Source organism: Oryctolagus cuniculus, chromosome 2 (assembly GCF_964237555.1).
Source record: "Oryctolagus cuniculus chromosome 2, mOryCun1.1, whole genome shotgun sequence".
Taxonomy (NCBI): Eukaryota; Metazoa; Chordata; class Mammalia; order Lagomorpha; family Leporidae; genus Oryctolagus; species Oryctolagus cuniculus.
In genome coordinates, this window is record NC_091433.1 from 25321205 (window position 1) to 25348504 (window position 27300).

General features: G+C 44.2%; 2 protein-coding genes across 18 annotated transcripts in view; one reads left to right on the top strand and one right to left on the bottom strand.

Annotated features, from left to right (window-relative positions):
• LOC127485965 (uncharacterized) overlaps positions 1-20447 on the bottom strand; it is a 28811-nt gene extending 8364 nt beyond the window's left edge. The window contains exons 1-2 of the mRNA XM_070069620.1: positions 17784-20447; positions 11594-11749 (exon numbers count right to left, since the gene is read on the bottom strand). Coding sequence (XP_069925721.1) covers positions 18561-19196 — 636 coding nt within the window. The 5' untranslated portion in view covers positions 19197-20447 and the 3' untranslated portion in view covers positions 11594-11749; positions 17784-18560. The remainder of the gene's footprint in view (positions 1-11593; positions 11750-17783) is intronic.
• Positions 20448-22734: 2287 nt separating this feature from the next.
• The window catches only part of PCDH7 (protocadherin 7), a 434348-nt gene continuing 429782 nt past the window's right edge, over positions 22735-27300 (top strand). For all 17 annotated transcript variants that reach the window (XR_011386851.1, XM_070069611.1, XM_070069609.1 and 14 more), the window contains exon 1: positions 22735-25914. Coding sequence is in view for 16 of the 17 variants with exons in the window: in XM_070069611.1 (XP_069925712.1) it covers positions 22735-25914 (3180 nt within the window). In the remaining variant the exon portion in view is untranslated. The remainder of the gene's footprint in view (positions 25915-27300) is intronic.

Genomic DNA, 27300 nt, shown 5'->3' on the forward strand with positions numbered 1-27300 from the left:
TAAAAAAGCTAACTCAAAAAGTATCAAAGAACTAAATGTAAGAGCCAAAACTATGAAAGTCTCAAAAATCAGGGGCCGGTGCTGTGGCATAGCAGGTAAAGCTGCTGCCTGAAGTGCCAGCATCCCATGTGGGCATGGATTCAAGTCCTAGCTGTTCCACTTTCGATCCAGCTCTCTGCTATGGTTCAGGAAAGCAGTAGAACATGGCTCAAGTCCTTGGACCCCTGTACACCCGTGGGAAGACCCAGAGGAAGTTCCTGGCTTCAGACTGGTGCAGCTCTGGCCTTGCAGCCAATTGGGGAGTGAACCAGCAGATGTAAGACTCTGTGTCTGCCTCTCCTCTCTCTGTGTAACTTTGACTTTCAAATAAATAAATAAATAAATCTTTTTTAAAAATCAATCAATCAATCAAGACTTTTATATGGTAGGTGGTTGGCCCAGCAGCTAAGTCACATCTTGGGATGCCTACATTCCCTATTGGAGTGGCTGGTTCTGCTTCAAATTCCAGCTTCTCGATAATGCACATCCTAGAGCAGCAGGTGATGGCCCAAGTACTTGCATCCCTGCTGCCACTTGGAAGGCCTAGATTGATTCCTGGGTCCTGGCTTTGTCCTGGGTCAGCCCTAGTTATCACAGGCATTTGGGGATATAAACCAGTGAAGAGAAGCTAGCACTCTTTCTCTCTCTCACTCTCTCCTCACCACCTTCCCCTTCAAATGCAGTTCAAATGCACCATCTCCCTTAAAAATGCAGTTGAAATTTCTCTCACCTGCAGTAGAAGGAGGGTTGGTTGGCTCCTTCCAATGCCAACACTTGATTGACTGCCTAGCACTTCTTGTCATTCTCCATCAGCTTGAAAACAGTAGCTGTTTGAAACACTTCAATAGAAATTTCTGCAGTTTCTCCAGTCGTTTCTCTTTGCTGAGGCTATCCCTGCCTTACTTTCATTAAGTCCAACATGTGCTTATTCGTTTGGGTGACAGGGTAAGATGGAACTCCTTTCACTTTCCATCCTAGAAATCTGAATAGGGTTCCATTTCCTCTGCTGAGGTATTGTCCCCTCAGGTAGATTCCTAAAGCAGGATGGGTGATTATTCTATGTTGGTACTCAGTACTAATTTCTAATCCATTGGACATATTCATGGATGCTTTGCCATGAACAAATTCATGGAATTTAGATTACCAGGCAAAGAAGTAGGCTAGACAGCTGGACATTCATCGTTAGACAAATTAGACTTGGCAGATACCAATCCAGTGCATCTACCAAAGTCCACGTGGTAAATATAAGTCCTCAGCATGCTCACCTTAGAACTACTCTCTTATAACTAAAGGGGCTGGGACTCACACTCTAACTCTGTGCAAAGAAAATTTCCAGCTCTGAGCTTTGTTTACATTCAGTGGTGATAAATAGTTTATATATCATTTAAGAATACCTACTTCTAAAAATTATATAATTCAATGATTTTCAGTATGTACACAGAGTTACGCAAACATCACCATACTCAAATTTGAAATATTTCATTCTCTTTGAAGAAATCCTTATAATAATTAGTAGCTATTATCCCTTCCTACCAATAGCCTCCACCCTAGGCAACAACAGGTAAGCTTCTGCCCCTATTGATTGGCTTATTCTGGATTTCCATACAAATAATAAGTCAATATGTGGTCATTTGTGACTGGGTTCTTTCACTTAACATAATGTTTGCAGAGTTCATCCAAGTTGTAGTATTATATAATGCTACATAGATTACTTCATTCTTATTTTTTTAATTGTCAAATGAGTGTATGTTTTGTGAATAGAACACGTAAATCACAATTACTTAGCCGTTTATCAATTAATGGGCATGAAGTTATTTCCACTTTTTGCTATAGTAAACAATGCTGATATGAACATTTCTAGAAGCTTTTGTGTGGAAATGTTCACTTTTCCTAGGAGCACACATAGGCGTGAAAATGCTGTCTTATGTTTAATGCTTTGAAGAACTGCCAGTTTTCCAAAAGGACTATATCATTATACATCCTAACCAGACATGAATAAAGGTTTCACTTTCTTTATATCTTTGTAAGCACTTGTTATTTCCTATTGTTAACAAAAAAAGGCTATAATAAAATAATCATCCCCAATAAATAAGACACTGTATCCCATTGTGATCTTGATTTGAATTCCCTTGTTCACTAATGATGTTGAGCATGTTTTCATTTGCTTATTAGACAATTGTAAATCTTTGTGGAAATGTCTGGTTAGATGGTTTGCCCATTTTTTAATGTGGTAATTTATATTCCTATAATTTACTTGTAGATATTTTTGCATATTCTGGATACAAACTCATTATCAGTTAGATTTTCAAATAATTTCTTACATGGCTTGTGGTGTCTTTTTAATTAAAAAAGAATTTACTTATTTGAAAGGCATACAGACAGATCGATACATGGAAAGAGAGCTCCTATAGCTAATACACTCCATAAATGCCCACAATAACCAGAGCTGGACTAAGGCTGAAGCTGGGAGCTGGGAAGTCAACTCAGGTCTCCCACATGAGAAGCAGGAACCCAATTACTTTAGTCATCATTGCTGCTTCTCAGAGTTCACCTTGTTAGGAGCTGGAGTCAGGAGTCAGAGCTCAATATTATATCCAGGATCTCAGATATAGAACATGAGTGTCTTAATCTTTTTAAAGAAAGAAATAAGGAATGGCTTTGTATGCATTGTGTGTGAGGTATCCTTACATTAGAAATTGTCAGTGTTTACCAGCACCCACACATGCAACACTATCTACAAACGAGGTATATATTTGAGGTATTAACCATTCTAATTGTTAAGACAGTAAATTCTTTATCTGTAAAGTGACTTTAGAAACTGAGTGAAGAAAAATAATATATTTTCTTTACTATAAATATAAATACCATCTTTTACAAATATTACCATGCTGCATAATTCAATACATTTGATCAAAGTAACTTTATGCTCGATTTTTCCAAGAAAAATCCTAAGAAATTTGTCTCAATAAAAAAGTTTTTTTTTTTTATTTATTTGACAGGTAGATTTATAGACAGTGAGAGAAAGAGACAGAGAGAAAGGTCTTCCTTCCGTTGGTTCACCCCCGAAATGGCCACAATGGCCAGCGCTGCACCAGTCCAAAGCCAGGAACCAGGTGCTTCTTCCTGGTCTCCCATTCGAGTTCAGGGGCCCAAGCACTTGGGCCATCCTCCACTGCCCTCCCGGGCCACAGCAAAGAGCTGGACTGGAAGAGGAGAAACCGGGACTAGAACCTGGAGCCCATATGGGATGCCGGCGCCACAGGTGCAGAATTAACCAAGTGAGCCACGGCACCAGCCCCCAAAAGGTTTTTCTTATCAAGGATCTTTTAAATTTATCACATTGTACCGGAATCAAGAGGTCTGATGCTGACTATGATCTGAGGTAACTAACAGAGTACCTGAAACGCAGTGTATTGGAGTGAAATGGACATTTTAAGATTTGATGACTGTTTACAGCCCTTCTCTCTTCCATTGAGAAACAGTGCCCCCCCATACTATTTGTTGAACTCTTTTACTTAGCAGGATTTACTATACAATCACTAAGTAAACTGAAAATAGATATTTGTAAAAATTAAGAGTGGGAATGGGAGAGGGAAGAAGAGAAGGGGTTACTGCGTGGCCTGGGGGGGTGGGGTGTCAGTATGTTCCTAAATATGTATATATGAAATACATGAAACTTGTATAAAAAAAAATTTAAAAAAAATTAAAAATACTGGAAAACAATTCTAACTTGTTTTTATTGTACTGTATTTCTTCATATCTTTGTATATTTGCACAAGCAGCTCTATTATTTATGTTCACTGCATAAAATGCTCTGAAAATAAAAACAGCAATGGTAGTGTTTAGTGTTGCACTAAATTTTTTAAGAATTTGATTTAGTTTCTAAACCCAATCATTCGTCTTACATATTTTAAGTCCTATTTTTTCCTCAAATCTCTCACTCCCAGAATTCCCTGTTGGTGCAGCCCTTTGTGTTGATGTTGTGACTAAGTGCTATTTCTGCATTTAGTGCCATCTCTCTGATGAAGTCCAAGAGCATTACAGGCTGTTTTCATTTCATTCTGTGTGTAGGATGGCATAAAATCACAGCCACTTCAGACATAATTTCCCGTCAATATATTATATCTATTTATTTTCTATTTTCTATTTTATACATTTTATAATTAATGTGTATATGCAATCACATATATCTAAGTATAAAATTTTAATGAAATATTTATTAAAATATTACATTTATATAATTAGATGGCATAAAATTATACAGAGGTTTCTAAATTCAGATAATTGTCAATAAATATGATTCAATGTAAAAGTATTATTTTCTCAAGGAGAACTCAATACACACTGAAATACACCATGATCTCTATGCCTTATAACTTTTAGTTTATAATTCAGTCTTTCACTTTCCACATTATCATGCATACTTAGTCTTCTGTTAGAACATATTGTTAATACATATATTTACACTTTCAATCACATTCATGAGTACTTGCTTAATAATTCTGTCTCCATTTATTTTTAATATTAATTTTGCTTCCTTCTCTAAGGAAGAAATGATAATAACATGTATTGAGCACTATGTGTAGACCAGCACCATACTAAGAATTTTATATTAAAATTATATTGTCTTCTTCTCATATGTATTTTCTATTTTTATTACTTCTTTTTTTAAAGATTTATTTATTTGAAAGGCACAGTGGCAGAGAGAGAGGGACAAAGAGGGAGAATGATCTTCTATTCAATACTTCATTCACTGAATGCCCACAATAGCCAGGGCAGGACCAAGAAAAAGGAAGAAGACAGAAACTCCACTTGGGTTTCCCATCTGGGTGGCAGAGACTGAATTTTTTTGTGCCATCATCTTCTACTTCCCCTGAGCAACAGCAGGGAGCTGGATTGGAAGAAGAGTATTGGGTATTCAAACCAGCACTCTAACATGGGACATAGGCATCCCAAACAGAGGCTTAACAGACAACCTGCTTCTATTATTATTTACATGTCATATATAAGAAATATGAGTCACAAAGTGGTTGAGAAAATTGCCTGAATTCAGCATTATTGAGTATCAGAAAACCCTAACTTGAAAAGCTTCAATAATATGTTAATTACTAAACTCTGCTATATAGACTATATAGCTGGACTGTAGCCATTTTGGAAATCATGTATATTAGATATGCATTTCCACATAATATGATACCCACAAGCTTTGTGGCTTAAAACAACCAAAGTCATTACCTATGAGTCAGGTATGTTGAGATGATACAGTTGAAACCTTTGGTTTAGGATCTGTCACCACTGTCCAACGTGTCTGCAGTGTTTGTGCTCTATCTCATTCATATAACTGTTGGAATTCTGAAGTCCTTGTTGAATGTGAGCCAGAGATAACAGTCCCTTCTCATTTTGATCTCTCCATAGGGTTACTCCCAATATGGCAGCTGGCTTCCTAAGAGTAAAGGAGAGAGCTCAAGAAGGAAGACATCGTGTCTTTTTAGCAAAGTGCTGAAAGCGATACCTATCATTTCACCAAAAGCTACTTTTTGGAAGTGAATCACTAATCCAGCCCATTCAAAAGAAAGAGATTATTCAGGGACATGAATATCATGAGGCAAGACACATTGGAGTGATTGTAGAGGCTATCTACCAATCATGGGTCCTCTATTTTGCTTTAGACTGTGTTACCAAATAGTTATATGACTTGAGTAAGTCAAAGCTACCAATAGTCTCATTAAGTACAAGATGATAATAACCTGCCTGTCCAAGGTCTTGGGGCTACTCAAGGGATAAGTGAAAAATCATGGATATGAAATGCTAAGAGTTTGATATAAACATGACTTAACTATATTATTATTTTTAAAGACAAGGGATTATGCCTAACTCATTTTGATTAAATCGTATCTCCATCTCCTTTTTTCTTATATTGCTCATCAGTACTCAATTATTCATTTTCATCTTATATCCAAATATGCAAATAATCACCAAAAGCAAGAAATGGCCAGATTGAAGAAAACTAATATTTGTTGAGCATAATTCATTCGCTGATATCTGTCCTGGACATGTATATACAAGGCCTTGTTAATTTCTTCCATTCTCTTAGCAGGCAACCCCTCTAATTCTTGTTCATTATATGACTCCTAAGGAAGGAGTACAGCTAATAATCAGACAGAAGTGCTATTTTTGCCTTCATTTTCCTCCAGAACAAGTCCATGATAGTGTTTTTCATTCTGCCCTATTCAGAGAGTTTTAGAGATGTTTAAGTGACCTCATATTAATCTTGTCTACTTTTGTACCTCCAGGCAATGCTATAGTCCAAAAATCTCATAAATATCCCTTTATCATTTTCTCAAAATCCCCAAAGAAAGCAAGTTCCCTACTTAACACTTTACAGTACATTGGTCTAGTGCCTACAGTACTATATTGAAGGCTTCCTTAAATCTTGATTTGTATATATTTATATCTGGCTCCACAGTTAAACCAAAATGCTCCCAAAATAAAGATAACACCCTTTAAAAAATATAAAACAACGATTACTATCTCTTTCTTTCTGATTTACTCATACACACATATACATGTATGCTATATTTATATATATATGTATATATAATATGCTCTACTCATATACACACATACAATTCAACCAATTCTTGGTTGATTGACTTCCATACAGTCTGTTTGGTCATTATGAGCTAATTCCAATGATTTTGATATATGTTGATGTTTCTGTTGGCCAACTTTTTTATACTTATGTTTAAGGTCACTTTTTTTTTACTACAAAAGACTCAATAAATATTTCAACTTATTTAATAAATGTAATTTATTCAGCTTCATTACATAATTCATAGAAAATGACTCTTGATGCCAATTGACCATTTCTTTTTCTTTTAAGATTTATTTATTTATTTGAAAGTCATAATTAGAGAAAAAGGAGAGGCTGAGAAAAAGAAAGAGAAAGATTTTTCCATCCACTGATCGGCTTTCTCCCTAAACAACTAAAACAACTAGGGCTGGGCAAGACCAAAGCCAGCAGCCAGGAGCTTCTGAGTTTCTCACTTGGGTTCAGAGACCAAAGGACTTGGGCCATCTGCTGCTTTCCTAGGCACATTAGCAGGGAGCTGCATCAGAAGTGGTGGAGCCACAAGCTGACTTACCTCAAACGGTAGAGTTAGAAACATACCAGGGGATTCCAATTCAATCCCATCAAGGTGGCATGTACCAATGCCATCTCACTAGTCCCAGTGATCAATTTCTGTTCACAATTGATCATAATGATAGGACTAAGCACCAAAGGGATCACATAAACAAGAATAGTGTCTGCAAATACTAGCTGATAGAATCAAAAAGGGAGAGAATGATCCAACATGGGAAGTGAGATACACAGCAGACCCATAGAATGGCAGATGTCCTAAACAGCACTCTGGCCTCAGAATCAGCCCTTAAGGCATGCGGATCCAGCTGAAAAGCCCATGAGAGTATTTCAGGCATGGAAAGCCAAGACACTCTGGGGAAAAAAAAAAAAAAAAAAACTAAATGAAAGATCTCCGCAAGTGAGATCCCAGTGGAGAGAACAGGTCATCAAAGAAGGAGGTACCTTTCTCTGAAGGGAGGAGAGAACTTCCACTTTGACCATGGCCTTGTCTAAATATTATCATAGTCAGTGAACTCAGGGGGCTTCCATAGCCTTGGCAACTCATGACAAGAGCCTAGGGTGATTACTGATGCCATAAACAAGAGTGTCAATTTGTTAAGTCAACAACAGGAGTCACTGTGCACTTACTCCTCATGTAGGATCTCTGTCCTTAGTGTGCTGTACATTGAGGTTTAATGCTATAACTAGTACTCAAACAGTATTTTTCACTTTATGTTTCTGTGTGGGAGCAAACTGTTGAAATCTTTATTTAATGTATGCTAAACTGATCTTCTGTATATAAAGAGAATCGAAAATGAATCTTGATGTGAATGGAAGGGGAGAGGGAGTGGGAAAGGGGAGGGTTGCAGGTGGGAGGGACGTTATGGGGGAGGGGGCATTGTATTCCATAAGCTGTACTTTGGAAATTTATATTCATTAAATAAAAGTTAAAAAAAAAAAGAAGTGGTGGAGCCAGGATTCAACCCAGTGCCCATATAGGATGCTGGCACTTCAGGCTCAGCTTTGCCAGAGTGCTGGCCCCTAACTACTCTTTACTAATAATCAATAAAACATTCATGTGATGAAGGGATTAGTCACAAAAATACCTCAAGTACTCTGAAGAAATTTAAATATAGTCAATGCAATTGCAGTGCCATAGGAATAATACCACAACTCAAATTTGACAAACTTGAAAGTAGTTGTATTCACAAGGTAGTGGACTCTGATTTACTAGCTTTCAAAAATAAGTCTTTAAGAATTTTACACCATAGTTAGCTCTATCCTAGAAGAGTGGTTTCATCAGACAATGAGTCATGAATCATATTATACAAATGTGCCATTATATATGTTAAGATATTATGCTGATTGAGATAACATTAATGGAATTATTTAGGTCACATCATAACTTTACGCATTTCGCATCATTCTTTTTTAATTTCTAGGTACAAGGCAGGTAAACAACATGAGTTTGAATAGAATACTGTGTGTGAAATTGGCTATTGATGAGCTACTATGACATTTTCAAATGGCATACACTAAGCATTGCTATAACAAAAACGTATATGAAGGAAAAAAGTCACTCCCAAATTACTTATATATTTTAAATATAGGTTTTTTAAAATTCATATACTTGAGAGGGAGAGACACAGAGAAAAAGAGAGAGAGAACATGTTTTTGCTCCCCAAATGCCTACAATGACCTTAACTGGGGCCAAAGCCAGGAACTAGGGACTCAATCCAGTTCTCTCACAGGTGTGGCAGGGACCCAACTACTTGAGACATCACCGCTGTCTCCCAGGGTATACATTAGCAGGAAGCTGTAACTGGGGCAGAGCCAGAACTCTGCCACTCCAAAATGGGATGAGGGAATCAACGCTTCTTGTGTCTCAACCCAACCAGCATTTGGACTGGAGCTTATACCATCAGCTCTACTGTTTCTCCAGCCTTGATTTGGACTGTGAGGTGGCATTGTGGCACTAGTGGTGAAACCACTGTTGTGATATATGTATCCTACATCAGGTGCCTGGTTTGAATTCTGGATCCTCTGCTCCCAATCCAGCTTCTGAGTAGCCTACCTGGGAGGCAGCTGATGGTGGCTCAAGGTCCTAGGGCCCTGTCACACATGGAGTTCCCTGTGTCTGGCTTTGGCTTGGCCTAACCCTGGCTATTGAGGGCATTTGGGGAGTGAATCAGCAGATGGAAGTTTTCTCCCTTTCTCTCTATCTCCTTTTGTCTTCGTGCCTTTGAAATAAATAAATCCTTAAAACCAAAAAAGATTTCAACTGGAATTACAAATCAGTTCTCCTGAGTCTCCATTTCACCAACTGCAGACCATGGAATCTCTCAGCCTCTGTATCATGTGATTTAATCCTGTATCCAGCTAGCTAGCTGTCATCTACCTGTTGTCTTCTGTTGGTTCAGTTCTCTAGAGAAGCCTAATAATACACATGTTAATGAATAAATGGTGGAAAATCACATGCTAGGTCCTACATGCTTCTACCAAGAAGAGACGGACATTTCTGAGCCATTCACTTGCCTGCCTCAACTTGTGGATTTCATGAAACTAGATTCCATGCTAATACTTGAACATCGTTAGGAATGTGCACTGAATAATGAACAATGGCTAACAGAAATTCAGATCACTCATAAAGAAGCATCCCTAGGTTCCAGTAGAGTGCCATTCTTGTCACATCACTTGGCTATCCTTCAGACACATAAAGAAGGTCAAATCCATAAGACAAAGAAAGGTCAAAAGGAAGCCAAAAAAGAGAGAGGTATGGGGCTGACACTGTGGCATAGCGAGTCAAGCCATCGCCTGCCAGGCTGACATCCCATAAGGGTGCCAGTTCAAGTCCCGGCTGCTCCACTTTCAATCCAGCTCTCTGCTAATAGCCTGGGAAAACAGTGGAAGATGGGCCCAAGTCCTCTACACCCACATGGGAGACTGGAAGAAGCTCCTGGCTCCTGATTTCATATGGATCCAGTTCCGGCCATTGTGGTCATTTGAGGAGTGAATTAGTGGATGGAAGACATCTTTCTTTGCCTCTGTAACTCTGCCTTTCAAAGAAATAAATGAATCTTTTTAAAAAAAAATAGAGAAGTATAAGCAAACCTGAGGCCTAATGAATATGACTCTACTGCATTCTTTACTAAATAATTTAATATGTGTAAAAAACTTAGAATAGCACCTGCATATCATAATGCTCAAGATATAAATTTTTCCATTGAAATTTCTATTTGCAACTGCTATGCCATTATTATTTGATTATTATTTAATTTTTAATTTCTATTATCATTATTAAGAATGGTATTCTACAGACAAAACTTATAATTCATAACCCTCTTAAAGAACACTTCTTTCTGAAGAGTACTCAGTATAACACTGTTGCCATGTCCTGGATCACAGAAGTAAACCCAAGAGTGAAGTAGGAGTGAAATATCAGTGAAAGAGATTTTTCCATAAATTGATTGAGGATCACCTTTGGAAAAAAATTTCCTTGAATTGAATATTTCCTTCAAATCATTTTGAATTAAATAGAGTGACTTTGAAAGTTAGGAGCAAGTGACATGTTTGCTTTCAGTTGACATAAAGGAGATACATTCATTTAAATACAACCCTATTCTATAGTTTCATCAAGAGAACTGAATATAGTCAGTTCAAATGAGTTATGCTGAAGACAGATTTTCATGAAGAAAAGTATGAAAGATGAATTAAAGTAATATAAATAAGGATGATGTTTGGTCTGTACACTAATGGGTAAAACTTCATACACTAATTAGCCCAGTTTCCCGTTATAATGTGAGGTGCTATTGGTCATAAATCAGATCAAGGGTTTTCCAATATGAAAGAATTGAGCTGGGTCCCCAGACTCAGTCATTTAGTGGCTGTGACACGACTTTATTACTTAATCTCCTTAAGTTTCAATGTCTTCTTCTGTGCTATGTAGAAAATAATCTCCATAATCTAATTACTTCATAGGGCTATTAAAGGATAATCTTCAAAGATGAAATGATACCCTTATGAAATGTTTGGAGAATAGTGTCTGGCGTTCAAAGGAGACACAATCTGGTAACAATTATTGTTATTAGATACAGTAATGACATTCAGAATCCATTAAATTAGCCAACAGTATATCCATATTCCAATAGGCTATTGTTAACAAACCGCCCTGAAAACCTGCAGCACATAATACCTGTAACAAAGAACACAATCTTACTCTTATTTTATGGGTCATGAATTTGGGCAGGCATCAGCTGGATGAGCAGTTGACTCCAGGCAGTATCAGTTGAGATCACCCAGTGGCACTCGGTTGTCATTGTCAGGTGACCTGGTCTGGAGGTTTCAGAAACAGCTGGACTCATGTTTGGCACCAGGGAAGCAATAACTGGAAGGGAAGCGATAACTGGAAGGTACAGCTCTGCTGAGGCTCACCTGCATTGTCTACATATGACTCCTTTCCAACATTGGTGGTCACTAGGTAACTGAACTTCATAGGTGGCTGTTCAGGGTTTCCAGAGAGAGTATTCTGACGGATGGGAACTGGCCCAGTGTTACTGCCACAGGATTCCATTCTTATCACAATCTGCTCTGATTGAAGGAGAAGGGACAAGGAATCAATTGTTCAGAGGAAGAAATGGCCATATTTAGTACTTCTCAGGAATAGTCTAAGACCATGAAAGCAGCATATTAATATGTACATGGATTATGTAATTTAACATGAGGTATCCTGAGAACTTTATGCATCTGGAGAACCGCATATGCAGTATCAACATAGGTCACACTCATGTGCTTGCATGTTGCATTGGTTCCTTTGTCATGGGTACCTTGAAATGCTCTATTTTTCAGCATTGTCAAAATACTTGTGAAGTCAGTATTCTAAAAATCATGTCTGAAAGATTTTTTCTTAAGTGTTAGATTGTAAATATCTTGCATTTTGTGGACCAAATACTATCCCTGTCCCATATTCTGGATTGTTTAACAATCCTTTAAAAGTACAAAAAAAAAAAAGTCCATAGTTCAGGGGCCACAGAAAATCAAAACAAAAGCCATCTTTGACCTGCAGGCTATAACTGGCCTACCCACCTCTGAAATAAATGAGAACAATGTCAATGTTCTAAACTATAAAAAGTATAAAAACAAAATGAAGATTCTGAAAAAATGGAGGACTTTAACTCCAAATCCTTAGAAGAGATTAAAAGGAATAGAAAAGAACTAACTTCTATTAAGAATTTTACATGTTCAAGCCAGTGGTGGGTGTTCTCCTAAAGTTATCTTAATTACTACTCATGACAATTTAAAAGGTGGCTTATTATTCTCATGTTATAGACAGAATTAAAATATGAACTTTTGAAGATAAGTCCCAACTAACACAGGTTCTGATAACAATACAGAATATAAATACATGCTGGATAAATTGAATTAATTGATAAAAGCCAAGAGTCAGAGAGATTAAGCAGTAATCAATATTACAAATGGACAAAGTGGAAGCTCCGTAATTCAAAACCAGTTTCTGATTCCAGATACTTTGCCCAAATCTCTCCCATTATATTGCTGTGTTAGTCCTAAACCCAAACATCTTGTCCAAAAATATTTCTTGTATCAATATGTTTATTGTTCCTAGGAAACTATCAGTGAGCAGTATTCACCTATAAATTTTATTATGTAAAAACTGAGTATGTATTTTATGACTATTCACATTTTATTCCTGATAGCTACTCTTCATAAGATACACTCTTAATTATTACAGATTTATAAGGCCTGAAGTTTACATAATCTGGGTGGGTGGCCTTCATTGAGGAAATAAATACAAAATATGATATAACCATAACTGGAAGATAAATACCTATTTAAAGTTATACAAGAAATTCCACCTTTTAAATATCTGACAAATAAAGAATGTATCATAAAGTTACCCTCAAATTCATTAATTCTTTATTATACTTCTGTAATTATACTTCTATAATACTTCCTTTTTGAATTGTGGTATAACTAATTCTTCTAAAAAAGATATGTAGAATTAATCTAAAGTTAAGACATAGAATAACTAAAATGGGCTCTTAAAATGTTATTGCATGTATTCAGCTTCATAATTGCGATGACACAATGTACTTTGACTTATTGACTGGGAGTTGCATGAGTTTTGTCACTGAAATCTTTGTTTACTTAGGCTGTCTTTACTGCATTGGTGGATATTGAGTGTGTCAGGAAAAGATGTGTCAGATGTGATGATTTCAACACACTGAGACAAAACCGTCTAACTACATACACAAAGATTCTGTTTCTGGTTCAACTATTTGTACACACATATGCAGGGATTCTGATAAATTTTGTAGTTGCACAATTTCTATTTAAAAAAAATCCTCAAAAGAATACTGTGTTAAAGAATATCTGATGTCTTATCAAGTAATTCCTAAGAAGAAAGCATTTCTGCTCCGATTAAACATTGTCTAAAAGGAAAAGTTTTTCTCAACCCTCTTCTGTGCAGGTCTTGGGAGAGTGCAAGTCAAATTAACAAAAGACAAGCTATAGAGAAAAAACATTTGTGTATGTATGCATAGACGTTGACAAAGAAATATAACTCAAAATATAACTTAAAAGGTGATGGAGGAGGCAAAATGACTCATTGCAGGGAACAAATAATAGGAAAATTCCATACATCCAAAGGAGAATAATTGGAAGACATGACAGTTTTATGACAGTGTCTGTTTATCTTATCCAGATGCTGTCTGTGCTGACTTCTTGGCTTTGGTGATAAGCGTCCTCTTCCCTGGCTGTGAAACTCTAGGGAAGAGATCTACGACAGCTGAATTATTTGGGGAGGCTTTCCTTTTACGATAAGGGCTGTTCAGCAAAAGCCTTTTCCTGCAGTTGCTGATTCTGAAATAGGAGCAATTCAAAATATTCCTTAGGCCACGGTGGCATAGTCTGAACACTTGCAGCACTGATGAGAAACATGCACGTTCTTCACTTCGAGTTTTAGAAGGCTAATGACTGGAACAACCTCTTGTAGACTAGCCTGTGACGCCACACATCCCAGTCTTTGCCATCGGAACAAACCTCTGGCACAGCACCTTTGGGCCACCCAATGGGGCAAGCTGGCCAAGTCGATGCTGGGAAGGTTCTGGGAAGGCAATCTACACGATAAGGGCTTGCAAGGATTTTATTGTGGTTGAAAGCTAGTGTGAACTCACAGGCACACACCTTATCACACACAAATTAAATGTATCCTTACCTCAACTTTCCTTTAGCTGGATTCCCAAAATGCCTGTGATTTCTCTAGCGCCAGTTAAACAACAAGGGTGAAAAGAGGAAGGTGGAATGGAAGAAAATCATATTCTTATCTTACTATGATAAAAACGCTCACTAAACACGTATGACTGTGCAAAAGCACCCGCAGCCCCGCCGCACTACCACCACCATCTCCAGATCTTAGGGAGGCTGCTGCAAGTGAGAGGCCCTAAAAAGCTGAAGCCTCATTACCATCACAGTAAGTCTGCCCTGGAGAGCAATTCAGGAACTGCAAACAATGGCAATATACACCTATGGAGAGTAACTTGCTACTTGAAGGCTGTATTGGTTTATAGACCTTTGTAAAAGACTACTTTATAGAGGAAACTAAAACAGAAATAGGGGCACTGTTTCAGTTTCAGTGATACCTTTTTAAGTTCACCATGTTTTGCTCTTGCTCTCCCTCCTGTATTTTAAATAAATATCATTTATAAGGAAGATAGAAGCAGCATCTCCTGTTTGTTACATGAAAGGGAACCTTTCTATTAAATATCACTAAAAAGGAAAGGCCTGATAGCATTTCTTCCCTGTGAAAAAGCAGACACAATCTGCTAACATCTGCAGAGAGAGGGAAACTCTCAGAAACAAGGATCTAGCAAACATTTCAGTCAGTACAGAATTTACATGTGTGCTGTTGATATATACTGTTACTAATCACTGTTGTTAGTTCAATCATGCATCTAAGCGCTTCATATTTTATACATACGTTTTCCAAATTAAAAGTTAATATTTCTATCTTCATAATGTATTTATACTGACCTCTTAATAAACACTGAGAATCAGTTCCACACACAAAATAAACAAGGACCATAAATACAGGGAATTATTTCACTTTTCTAACTCATTTTTATCAAAACTCTTGCTCAAACAGCTAACTTCTACAGCAGATACTAGTAAAAATAATTATAAACTAAACTAAAACATGTTTGTTAATGCTAAAAATCACGAGATAAAAATTTATGTAGCTGTATGAATAATTTGTCATGCCAGTGGAGTTGTATTTCTATCTGAGGCTGAATATCACATTTGCTAACTTATAGAGATGTATACCTGAAACTCACATTGTATACATTGATAAGCCTTTAATTTAGCTTTCCTTGGTTAATTTTAAAGTCCATGTTAGTCAGCAGTTCTCTAGTAATCTTCAGCCAATTTGAGAGGCTGGTGTTATGGTTGCTACCTGCCACACTGGTATCCCATCCACTCAGGATCCAGCTCCCTGCTAATGTACCCGGGAAAGCAGCGAAAGATGGTCCAAGTCCTTGAGTCTCCCAAGTGGGAGACTCTGATGGTGTTCTGAGGTCCTGACTTCACCCAGCCCACCTGACTGTCACAGTCATTTGGGGAGTGAACCAGTGGGTAGACGCTCTCTCTCTCCCTCTCTCTCACTCTGTAACTCTGCCTTTCAAGCATAAATAATTTTTTTAAATAAAAAATAGCCAATTTGACTCACAGAGACCTGAATAGTCCTCCTCTTTACTCAGTCCAGGACTAGACAATAGCTTCATCTAACCACCAGGGGGCCAAGAAGGTCAATCCTGCCACAGCTCAAGAGTCCAAACCAGAAATACGGGAGAAAAGTTCTCCATGACTACCACATAAAGATCAGCATCGCCGAGTGGAAAATTCATTGCTGCTGTATAGCCAGCTAATTTTTTTTGTATTTCCCACCCTAGAAACTTGTTAAATTATGTATTTCTAAATAAAATTGGTCAAATTTGCTTGAGTATAGTTTTGTACCATAGAATATTGGCTATTAACATATGAAGTGATCTTGTTAGCGCAGATCTACATAGGGACTAAAACGTAAAGCTGATCCTTGATTTTCAACTATTCTTAGTACAAGCAAGTCACTTATTTGAGTATTATATCCACACAAGCCATTATAATGAGATTTTTTTCCCCAGAAACCCTAACATGCATATCATCTCACTGAGGGTTCATTATTCATAGCAGTATTTGACATGCTGTGCCACGATAGTGAAGACATGCCAAATGTCTCAAGTTCGTGCTGCAGAGGTATTGGCATGCCCAGTTTTATCATTGATAGTGAAAGGGGAGCAGGCTTAGATGAACCCAAATAATAGGGATGTTGCTTTTGACTAGTTGTCTTTTCCCAAAAACTCAATTAGATTTTACAAAATACTGTTTTTACTAAGCATAGATTTCTTGAGGATATATGAAAATTAATGTGAAGTTGAAAAGAATCCATAAACTAATTATCTTGTAAATAGAAGACAATTTGTCAGTTTTACTAACTGATGAGATTTCTATATATGTGGCAATAACTGCAAATCCGTGCAATATTACATATGTTTTGGCATTCAAACTTCAGAAATTGAGAAAAAAATGAACTGTCAATTATTTAAAGTGAACGTCATTTCTGTCAAGTGTTATTTTAAAACCTAAAACACTCTATTGAAATATGAAAACCAAACAGTCTATTAGTTAATAGAGAAACACTAAAAATTTATTTTCAAAAGTTTCTTTTCTTTATAAACAAGATTTTTATACTAGCCTTGTGAAAATGTTTTATAGTTACCAAATAGGTAGTATGAGTCAATTTTGTTTGGTTTCCAACTTGCGGTCTTTTTTATTGATATATTGTAATATATAGTTTTGTATACATGATTTCATTATCTAAATAGAACAACTTTTTCTATTTCTTGGCTAGAGACGAATTAAATAACCACTGATGCAAGCAGTTATTACCTGCTTAAAAGGAAATCTGTGGTTTCCTTATTTAAGCTGCTGAGTTTTAATGTCCCTCCAAAAGGCTGTTATTGCAATGAATAATTTAGCCATTTCAGTCTACTACACAGTTTAATACTACAATCATGTACTTAAAACAGCGTAATACGTCTAGAGTTTCTCACAACCCCATGGATTAGGCTTACACTTATTGTTAGACACTAGTTATGCATTGTCATATTTACTCTTTGAAAATAACCTATGTTTAAAGACACCCATCACTGAGAACTTAGAAGACTGAGGCATAATATCTACCAAAAGTTGCCTGAGGAATATTTGATCCTAAGAGGCCTCCAATTTCCAAACATGTCTATACATGGCTAAGATGTGGAAAACCTCACAACGATGAAAGGTCAATTGATTTGGCGATGCAGGGTGTCCTTTCTTTTGCTTGTCCCTTGGTGGCGTTCTTGAGTCACTTTCTCCCTTTCAGTCAAACTGCTTTTTTTTCCCCCTTTGCAGAACTGGCTATCACGTTTACTGTATTTAACCTTCTTTCTCGTACGAGTGTGAACACAGCGTCCATTATAAACGACAGTCCCCCGAGATCCAATCTCCGGCACCTCCTTCTTGGTATTCTTACCCGTAAACTTTCTCTCTGACTTCCGCGTCCTTTTCTGGGGGTTGCAACTACACTCCACGGACTCTGAATGCTGTTTTTCAGCCCAGGCACTGACGTTTCTTAACTGCAGTCTGCAGCAGGAGAGGCTACTAGGTAAATTTTCAAGAGAAAAAGTTAAAGAATAACTACCGAATATTCTAACTTCAAGGTTTGATATGTGTCACAGAAAAAAAAAAAAAAAAAAAAAAAGAATCACTGGCCAAGCTTCCATCAGATGGCTATTAGAACAAGAGAGCATTACGCTTCAATTTCGTGTTTGTACTTGGGTCTAAAGGGACATTGCTGATTGTCCTTTAAGGGGGCGAGGGGGAGACAGCAAAGAATAAGCAGAAAGCCTCAACATTGCCTCGAACGCTTTGCTTTCTGCATGCGATGACGTCCTAGCACTCGGTGCAGGCTGCAGGGCGCTGCTCGCGCGCTCTCCGCTCGGTCTGGGCCGCGGCCGAAGCAGCAGCAGCAGCAGGAGCAGCGGGAGCAGCAGGCGCTTTAATTTATGGCAGCCGGTTATACTTTCGATCCCATTTCCTCCTGAACCCTTTCCTCTCAGACCCGCCTCGGGTCTGAAAGCCGGGCGGGGATGGTGGGTGGGAGCGAAGCCGGATATCATACTCCCTGGGTGAGGTCTGGTCCCAGGGAGGGATTAAGTCCCCCGGTTCCTTTTAATGAAATTGCTGAGCACTTGTGACACTAAGACTGCGGAAACGGGGCGGGGGTGGGGGAAAGGCTTCTCGCCTCCATTCATCCTCCGCGCTGCCGGGAGGCTTGCAGGGGGAGTGCCAGCCGCTCCAGACAGGGGGCGGAAGAGGGCCAGGGGGCTCCCTGCGGGCAGCCGCCCCCTGCCCCGCACCCCACCCCGGCTGTTCCGTTGCTTCCCTCACGCCAAGAACCGCGCCGCCACTTGGCTGCTCCTGCGGAAAGGTCGGAGGCGGGGGAGGGCGCAAAGCCGGGAGGCTGCACGGTCCCGGCTGTCTGGCCGCGCTGCTCTCCATGCAGCGCACGTCGGGCCCATTTCCCACGCTGGCTTGGCTCCGCGGCGGAGCTGGTGGGGAAGACGGTGGGGAGGGCGGGCCGGAGGCTACCTCCCGCTCGCAGAGGAAGCCGCTGCACTGTGAGGACGGGCCGCACCCCCTGGTCACCCGGGAAGACGTGGGCAGCGCTCCGCTCCGGGGGCGGGGAGGGGAAGCCGCCTATCAAGTGTGCGCCTGGCCGGTGCGCGCCCGAGCGGCGGGCAGAGGCCCAGAGACGCGGAGGGGCTCGTTCAAGTTCACCGTCTGGAGGGGACGCAGGAGTGCACAACGTCGCTGCCCGCACGGCTGCCTGAAGTTTGCAAAATCTTAGTAAAGGCGGCGAAGGCTGTTGAGTGCATTGCACCATATTGCCGCGCGTCGGAATGCACGGCGCCGGCGACCGCCTTTGACTTCGGGCCGGCGGAAAGGAGGAATCGAGGTCGGGGCGGAGGGGCGGGAGACGGGCCCTGGGATAAACCCGTGTTGCTGCACCGCGTAGGGGAGCTCCGGAGTTCCTGCCACTTAGCCGGCCGCCTTGGCGCTGCGGCTCCCGCCCCCGCCCCCGGCTGGAGACTGCGGCGGTGCGCACTGAGCCTGCGCGCCGGGCTTTTCTCGCTGATGCTGCAGATACCGAACTGAGCGGCTCGGGGGGCGGCCGCGCGAGGGTTACGGGGAAGGCCGGCTTCCCGGCCCGAGCCCCGGAGGAGGAGCCGCCACCCCCGGAGTGCGACTGCTGTAGCAGACTGGGAAACACTCGCCAGCTGCCTGGCGCACTACACACACACACACACACACACACACACACTTCCCTCCTCCGCGTTTCCACGATCCCGGACGGGCAGAGCTTGGGAATCTGCCGCCGGCCCCCGGGCCCCCTCGCCCCTGCTCCGCGCGCTTCATCTGCTCGTAGACTTTCCTGGTGTTTGTCTTGTTTAAATCATTCCGCCTCCTCACTCCACACTGAACCGGTTTCCTTTTCCCCCTTGAAGGGGGAGGCCCCTAAATGCATGTGGATTGGGCAGAAGAGCTAATGACCCACCAGATCCCAGCACCAGCCCCCTTTTCTCCTTTGAGATGCCAAGGATTCTCCTCTCCAGATGCGTCCAGTCCGCCTCGACCTTAATCCTGGCGAGGCCCCCTTGGCTTAACAGCCACCCTCATTCCCAAAGCACAGCTTGACTTTAGATCCGATGAGGCGGGGTCTGCGATGGTCGCGATGGAAAACGGGGGAAGCCTCGCGTGGGGGACAGGGGGTGGGAAGAGCAGAGACGAGCTGGTGGCACAAAGTCAAAAAGGAGAGAAAAGGAGCCAGGGACACTTCGGTACACAAAGTTGCCATTTAAGTTTATTTCCCTCGTATCCAGGTAGGTGACGCTACACTTTGCTAGTTACTAAAGGCTGCAGATTTCAGCTCAGAAAATAATACCGAGGCTTCTAACATGTGTTTATTCCCCGAGCGCGCGCGCGCGCACCATCTATCCCCCCACCCACCCACCCACCCACCCAAAGGCAAGCACGATGACAGGAATGCCAAGCATTTAAACAAAGACGGGCATCCTCCCCACCCCCGCCCCATCTCAGCTCTCCGAAGTCCAGGCTCCTCCCCCCCACCCCGAAAAAGGACCCCTCTCCCGCCCTCTCCGGAGTTCGATGGTCTCTTTCAGTGCTGCAGCCCGTCAACAACACCAGCGCGGTGGCTTGTTGGTTTCACTCGCGTTCCCCAACCCACCGGTAATGCCCTAAGCAAAACCGAGACACTTTCGCGGCGGCTGGGAGGAGAGCATCAAGGGGAAAGGGATCCCAGCACCCAGAGCTCTCACTCACGCGCCGCGCGTTAGTCCGAGGAGGAGGAAATTTAGCAGCCCGAGGGAGGCAGAGCAGAGAGGACGGCGGCTGGCCCCCGCTGGGGCGAGGGGGGGGCCCGGGCTGAGGCTGAGATTGGGCGCTCTCGGGGCGGCCCCCGAGCGGAGGCAGCGGCTGGCTGGTGCTCGCGCCCGCCTCCCGTGCCTGGGCCCTCCTCCCCTGCTCACTGCGAGTGTGTAGTTTCGGCGGCTCGGCGCCGACCGCCGCCGCAGCGCCAGGGAAAAGCCGGAGTCGGGGACAAGCGGCATCCCAGCGACAGCCGCCACCACTTTGGGCAAACTTGCGGTTTTTTTTTTTTTTTTTTTTTTTTTTTTGGTCCTGGCTGGCAGGGAGCAAGCGGGAGCTTCCTACTTGCGGTTCCGCGTCTGCGAGCCGCGGCAGCCGGAGAGGCGGCGGGAGCGCCCGCACCAGACTCTCCCAGACGCACCGAGGGACGAGACAACTGCGGAATTCGCCCGCCGTGCCAGGGCACTTCCGAGGCGACCGCCGACTGGCACTTTCTCTCCCCCTTGGCAAACTGATTTTTTCTTTCTTTCTTTCTTTTTATTTTTTTTTTAAAGCTACTTGGCAGCTGTCTCTGACTCCACCTCCGCCGCCACCCCCGCCCCGAAGCCTTTGGCTTTTCTTCGGAAATCCGGACAGAATTGGGCACCTTTGTTAATTGCCGCTGGGGGAGCCGGACCGTGCGCTTTCGCCTGGCCCACGCCGCCTGTGCAGGGAGCCTGGTTTGCTCACCTTTGAACTGCAAAAGGGATCAAGTTCAGCTAGAGTTGTCTGCGTTGGGACCGCGAGCGAGGAGAGCGAGCGTGCCGGAGAGCGAGTAGGAGAGGGGGAAAGGGAGGAGAGAGAGAGAGAGGGAGGAGAGGAGGAGACGGGGAGGGAGGCAGGGAGGGAGGGAGGGGAGGGATCGAGAGAGAGCGGGGAGAGAGAGGCTGCAATCTCCTCCCTGAATCGCGCACCGCGCTGCAGAGCCGACCGCTCTGACTTGCGGGCCGAATGCAGGTGAGGGAAGGCACGGACTCTGCGGCTGCGAACCCAAACTTGGGCACCGCGCGGTGCGCACGGCTCAGCCCACGGCCCCGCGGGCGAACGGCTGCTGCGGTTTCAGGCGGCGGCTTCGTGACTAATGACCTTGCGCAGAGTTGTTAAGAAAAAAACAGAGAGAGAGAGCGAGAGACACCCGAGCTCTCGGGGCGGGGGTGAGAAGGGACTGACTCTCCCGGCTTCTCTGAAGATGGCTCGGGCTGCTCTCTGGCGCGCCGGGGGGACCCGGACGCGGACCGCGCTGTGACGCGACTTGTCTCCACTGCACCGTGCCCAAAGCGACCTGCCGCGGATTTTTTTTTTTTCATCCCCGAGCTGTTAACCGGCTCCCCCCCTCGCCCGCTGCCTGAGCAGAGTCGGGAGTTGAGACCGGCTTGTTGCCGGCCCCCCGCGCCTCGTGCGGGAAGCGACTCACGTTCGCCTGGGCAGCCGGAGCCGGAGCAGTGGCTGGAACGTGCGTTGGACTCAACTCCTGGAGCAGCTTCAGCAAGGAGCCGCGGGGCTGGCCGGCGGGGGAGGCTGCAGGCTCGCTCCCCGCAGCCTCCTGGCTCCACCGAGCCGTTCTGGCCACCTTCCGACAGAGCCGGGGACGAGAGCCTGGGATCCTCCGCCCGCGGCGGGGATGACTGTGGGGTGGTGCGGGGGGGACCCCGAGCCCGCGGCGCGCAGTGTCCCGTGAACTGTGAGTACTGCGACCGAAGGCGGCCGGCGAGTGGGCGATTAGCACCCATTGCATGAATTATGAAACAATAACTTTCGGAAAAAGCAGGAGGAAAAAAAAGAAGAAAAAAAAAAAGAAGAGGGTTCTGTGGACGCTCCCCACCCCCTGCCCCGCAACACCCACCCTACCCATCCCACCGGCCGACTCCGCACGCCGCTCCCGCCCCCTCCCTCGCCTGCCTGTCGCCCCTCGGGGGAGGGCCGGCGGCCGGCCTCGGAGGAGGGGGCGCCGAGGGCGCTGTGGTTAGAAGGAGCAGTAGCAGCAGCAGCAGGAGAAGATGCTGAGGATGCGGACCGCGGGATGGGCGCGCGGCGGGTGCCTGGGCTGCTGCCTCCTCCTGCCGCTCTGGCTCAGCCTGGCGGCCGCCAAGCAGCTCCTACGGTACCGGCTGGCCGAGGAGGGCCCCGCGGACGTCCGCATCGGCAACGTCGCCTCGGACCTGGGCATCGTGACCGGCTCCGGGGAGGTGACTTTCAGCCTGGAGTCGGGCTCCGAGTACCTGAAGATCGACAACATCACGGGCGAGCTGAGCACGAGCGAGCGGCGCATAGACCGGGAGAAGCTGCCCCAGTGTCAGATGATCTTCGACGAGAACGAGTGCTTCCTGGACTTCGAGGTGTCGGTGATCGGGCCCTCGCAGAGCTGGGTGGACTTGTTTGAGGGTCGGGTCATCGTGCTCGACATCAACGACAACACGCCCACCTTCCCGTCGCCCGTGCTCACGCTCACGGTGGAGGAGAACCGGGCGGTGGGCACTCTGTACCTGCTGCCCACCGCCACCGATCGCGACTTCGGCCGCAACGGCATTGAACGCTACGAGCTGCTGCAGGAGCCCGGGGGCGGCGGCGGCGGCGGCGGCGGCGAGGGCCGGCGCGCTGGGGCGGCCGACAGCGCCCCCTACCCCGGGGGCGGCGGGAACGGCGCGAGTGGCGGCGGCCCCGGCGGCTCCAAGCGGCGGCTGGACGCGCCGGAGGCCGGCGGCGGGACGAGCCCCGGCGGCCGCAGCAGCGTGTTCGAGCTGCAGGTGGCGGACACCCCTGACGGCGAGAAGCAGCCGCAGCTGATCGTCAAGGGGGCGCTGGACCGCGAGCAGCGCGACTCCTACGAGCTGACCCTGAGGGTGCGCGACGGCGGCGACCCGCCGCGGTCCTCTCAGGCCATCTTGCGGGTGCTCATCACCGACGTGAATGACAACAGCCCCCGCTTCGAGAAGAGCGTGTACGAGGCCGACCTGGCCGAGAACAGCGCCCCGGGGACGCCCATCCTGCAGCTGCGCGCCGCCGACCTGGACGTGGGGGTCAACGGGCAGATCGAGTACGTGTTCGGGGCCGCCACCGAGTCCGTGAGGCGGCTGCTGCGCCTCGACGAGACGTCCGGCTGGCTCAGCGTGCTGCACCGCATCGACCGCGAGGAGGTGAACCAGCTGCGCTTCACGGTCATGGCCCGCGACCGCGGGCAGCCCCCCAAGACCGACAAGGCCACCGTCGTCCTCAACATCAAAGACGAGAACGACAACGTGCCGTCCATCGAGATCCGCAAGATCGGGCGCATCCCGCTCAAGGACGGGGTGGCCAACGTGGCGGAGGACGTCCTGGTGGACACCCCCATAGCACTGGTGCAGGTGTCCGACCGGGACCAGGGTGAGAATGGCGTGGTCACCTGCACCGTGGTGGGCGACGTGCCCTTCCAGCTCAAGCCGGCCAGCGACAGCGAGGGCGACCAGAACAAGAAAAAGTACTTCCTGCACACCTCGGCTCCGCTGGACTACGAGGCCACGCGGGAGTTCAACGTGGTCATAGTGGCGGTGGACTCTGGCAGCCCCAGCCTCTCCAGCAACAACTCCCTCATTGTCAAGGTGGGCGACACCAACGACAACCCTCCGGTCTTTGGCCAGTCAGTGGTCGAGGTCTACTTCCCCGAAAACAACGTCCCCGGGGAGCGGGTGGCCACGGTGCTGGCCACGGACGCCGACAGCGGGAAGAACGCCGAGGTCGCCTACTCGCTGGACTCGTCCGTGCTGGGGGTCTTCGCCATCGACCCCGACTCTGGGGACATCCTCGTGAACACCGTGCTGGACCGCGAGCAGACGGACAGGTATGAGTTTAAAGTAAACGCCAAAGACAAAGGCATCCCGGTGCTGCAGGGCAGCACCACGGTGATCGTGCAAGTGGCTGATAAGAATGACAATGACCCCAAGTTTATGCAGGACGTCTTCACCTTTTATGTGAAAGAAAACCTGCAGCCCAACAGCCCGGTGGGGATGGTCACTGTGATGGATGCTGACAAGGGGCGGAACGCGGAGATGAGTCTATACATCGAGGAGAACAGCAACATTTTTTCTATTGAAAACGACACAGGGACCATTTACTCCACCATGTCCTTTGACCGGGAGCACCAGACCACATACACTTTCAGAGTGAAAGCTGTGGATGGGGGAGATCCTCCTAGGTCTGCCACAGCCACAGTGTCTCTCTTTGTGATGGATGAAAATGACAATGCCCCCACAGTCACCCTGCCCAGAAACATTTCCTACACTTTGCTGCCACCTTCGAGTCATGTCAGGACAGTAGTAGCCACCGTGCTGGCGACAGACAGCGATGATGGCATCAACGCAGACCTGAACTACAGCATTGTGGGAGGGAACCCCTTCAAGCTGTTTGAGATTGACTCCGCCAGTGGTGTGGTTTCCTTGGTGGGCAAACTCACTCAGAAGCATTATGGCTTGCACAGGTTGGTGGTGCAAGTGAACGACAGTGGGCAACCTTCCCAGTCCACCACCACGCTGGTGCATGTGTTTGTCAATGAAAGCGTCTCTAACGCCACCGTGATCGACTCCCAGATAGCCAGAAGTCTGCACACCCCACTCACCCAGGATATAGCCGGAGACCCAAGCTATGAGATTAGCAAACAGAGACTCAGCATTGTCATTGGGGTGGTTGCTGGCATTATGACAGTGATCCTGATCATCTTGATTGTAGTGATGGCCAGGTACTGCAGGTCCAAGAGCAAAAACGGCTATGAGGCCGGCAAAAAAGATCACGAAGACTTTTTTACACCCCAACAGCATGACAAATCTAAAAAGCCCAAAAAGGACAAGAAAAACAAAAAATCCAAGCAGCCTCTCTACAGCAGCATTGTCACTGTAGAAGCTTCTAAACCAAATGGACAAAGGTATGATAGTGTCAATGAGAAGCTGTCAGACAGCCCAAGCATGGGGCGCTACAGATCTGTTAATGGTGGGCCTGGCAGTCCTGACCTGGCCAGGCATTATAAATCCAGTTCCCCCTTGCCTACTGTCCAGCTTCACCCCCAGTCACCAACTGCAGGGAAAAAACACCAGGCCGTACAAGATCTACCACCAGCCAACACATTTGTGGGAGCAGGAGACAACATTTCTATTGGATCAGATCACTGCTCTGAGTATAGCTGTCAAACCAATAACAAGTACAGCAAACAGGTAAGATGCATCTCGAATTTATTTTAAATATCCCAGAGAGGGCTAAAAATCTCATGAGACAGATCTTCTGTGTTTAAAGTAACTGTTCATAATTTTCTTAAGGGTCGGAATGTGACAGTCATTCATGCACCATTAATTTAGCAAAGGCAACTTCAAGAAGTGTGCCAGTGTATTTTGCAAGTTCACTAAGTTACTAAAGGAAACAGTCAGAGTAAGCAGTGTGCTATACTTTTCTTTGCACTTGACAGCCTAGTTTATCCTACAGTTTCTGTTTTCAAAATAAATATGTTTAGATTGTTTGGATGGTTATTTTTACCCTGAAATTATTTTCTTTTGTGGCAATTATTGGATAATTGCATCCAGAGAAAAAATTCTAAAGTTGCTGCTGTATCTATGCAAATTGGACACCATAAAAGTTTTAGCTATGTTCTGCATAATTCAGGATTCCATAGATATGCAGATGCTGCTTCTCAGAAATGTAGTGCAAATTCTGAAATACTGAAATGTTGACTTCTTTGACAAGACTGCTAGTTTAGAAATATTTACTGATATGCAAGTGTTTTACAAAACCACATTTCTAGCACTTTTGATCTGTAACGATAGTTATAACAGGTTCCTATAATGATATGCAACCAGCATTTTCATTCTTCATGTTTGATATTAAAAGTTCATAAACAAAAATAGATTGCTCAGCCATTTGTCATTTAGGTCAGATGTGCAAGATTATTTTGATACTCCTTGTGATATACTGAGAATATAAGTGCTATATGGAACATTTGACAGAGTTGTTCCCTGGGTAAATGTGGAAACAAACATATGTGTGTATATATATATATACATATATATGTGTGTATATATATATGTATATGTACATATATATTATTTGAAGGGAATTTCAGAAAATACCAACTTTATTGTTGAAAGTTTTGATCTTGTGACATATAATTCTCAGGGAGTTTACTTTTTTTACCTACCGAAGTTTGACACACAGCAAACAAAACCTTTGTAAACTGCTGTGTCTAATACTGCAACAAACTCAGTTGATGAAACAACACTTGCTTCTTAAAAACTGCCAGAGTTCATTTCAAGAAACATATTTATGAGTGTCAAGTCACATAATTTTTCTGTTAGATTCGTTTTGGGTGTGCTGTGTGTGATCTGAGAAGAATTAAGGTAAAGGAAACAGTTATTTTCTAGCCTCATTAAAGTTGTTATAGAAAAGAGGTGGTAATTCTTATTGCTTTCATAATTATTAAAATTATTTTCTTAAAGAAATAATTTCTGTGTATGGTACTTCACTGTAGCTATTTGGATAATGAGAGACAGACTTAACATGCTTTTATATTCAATAACAAAAGCAATCCAAGACAACTTAGGTTTGAACTG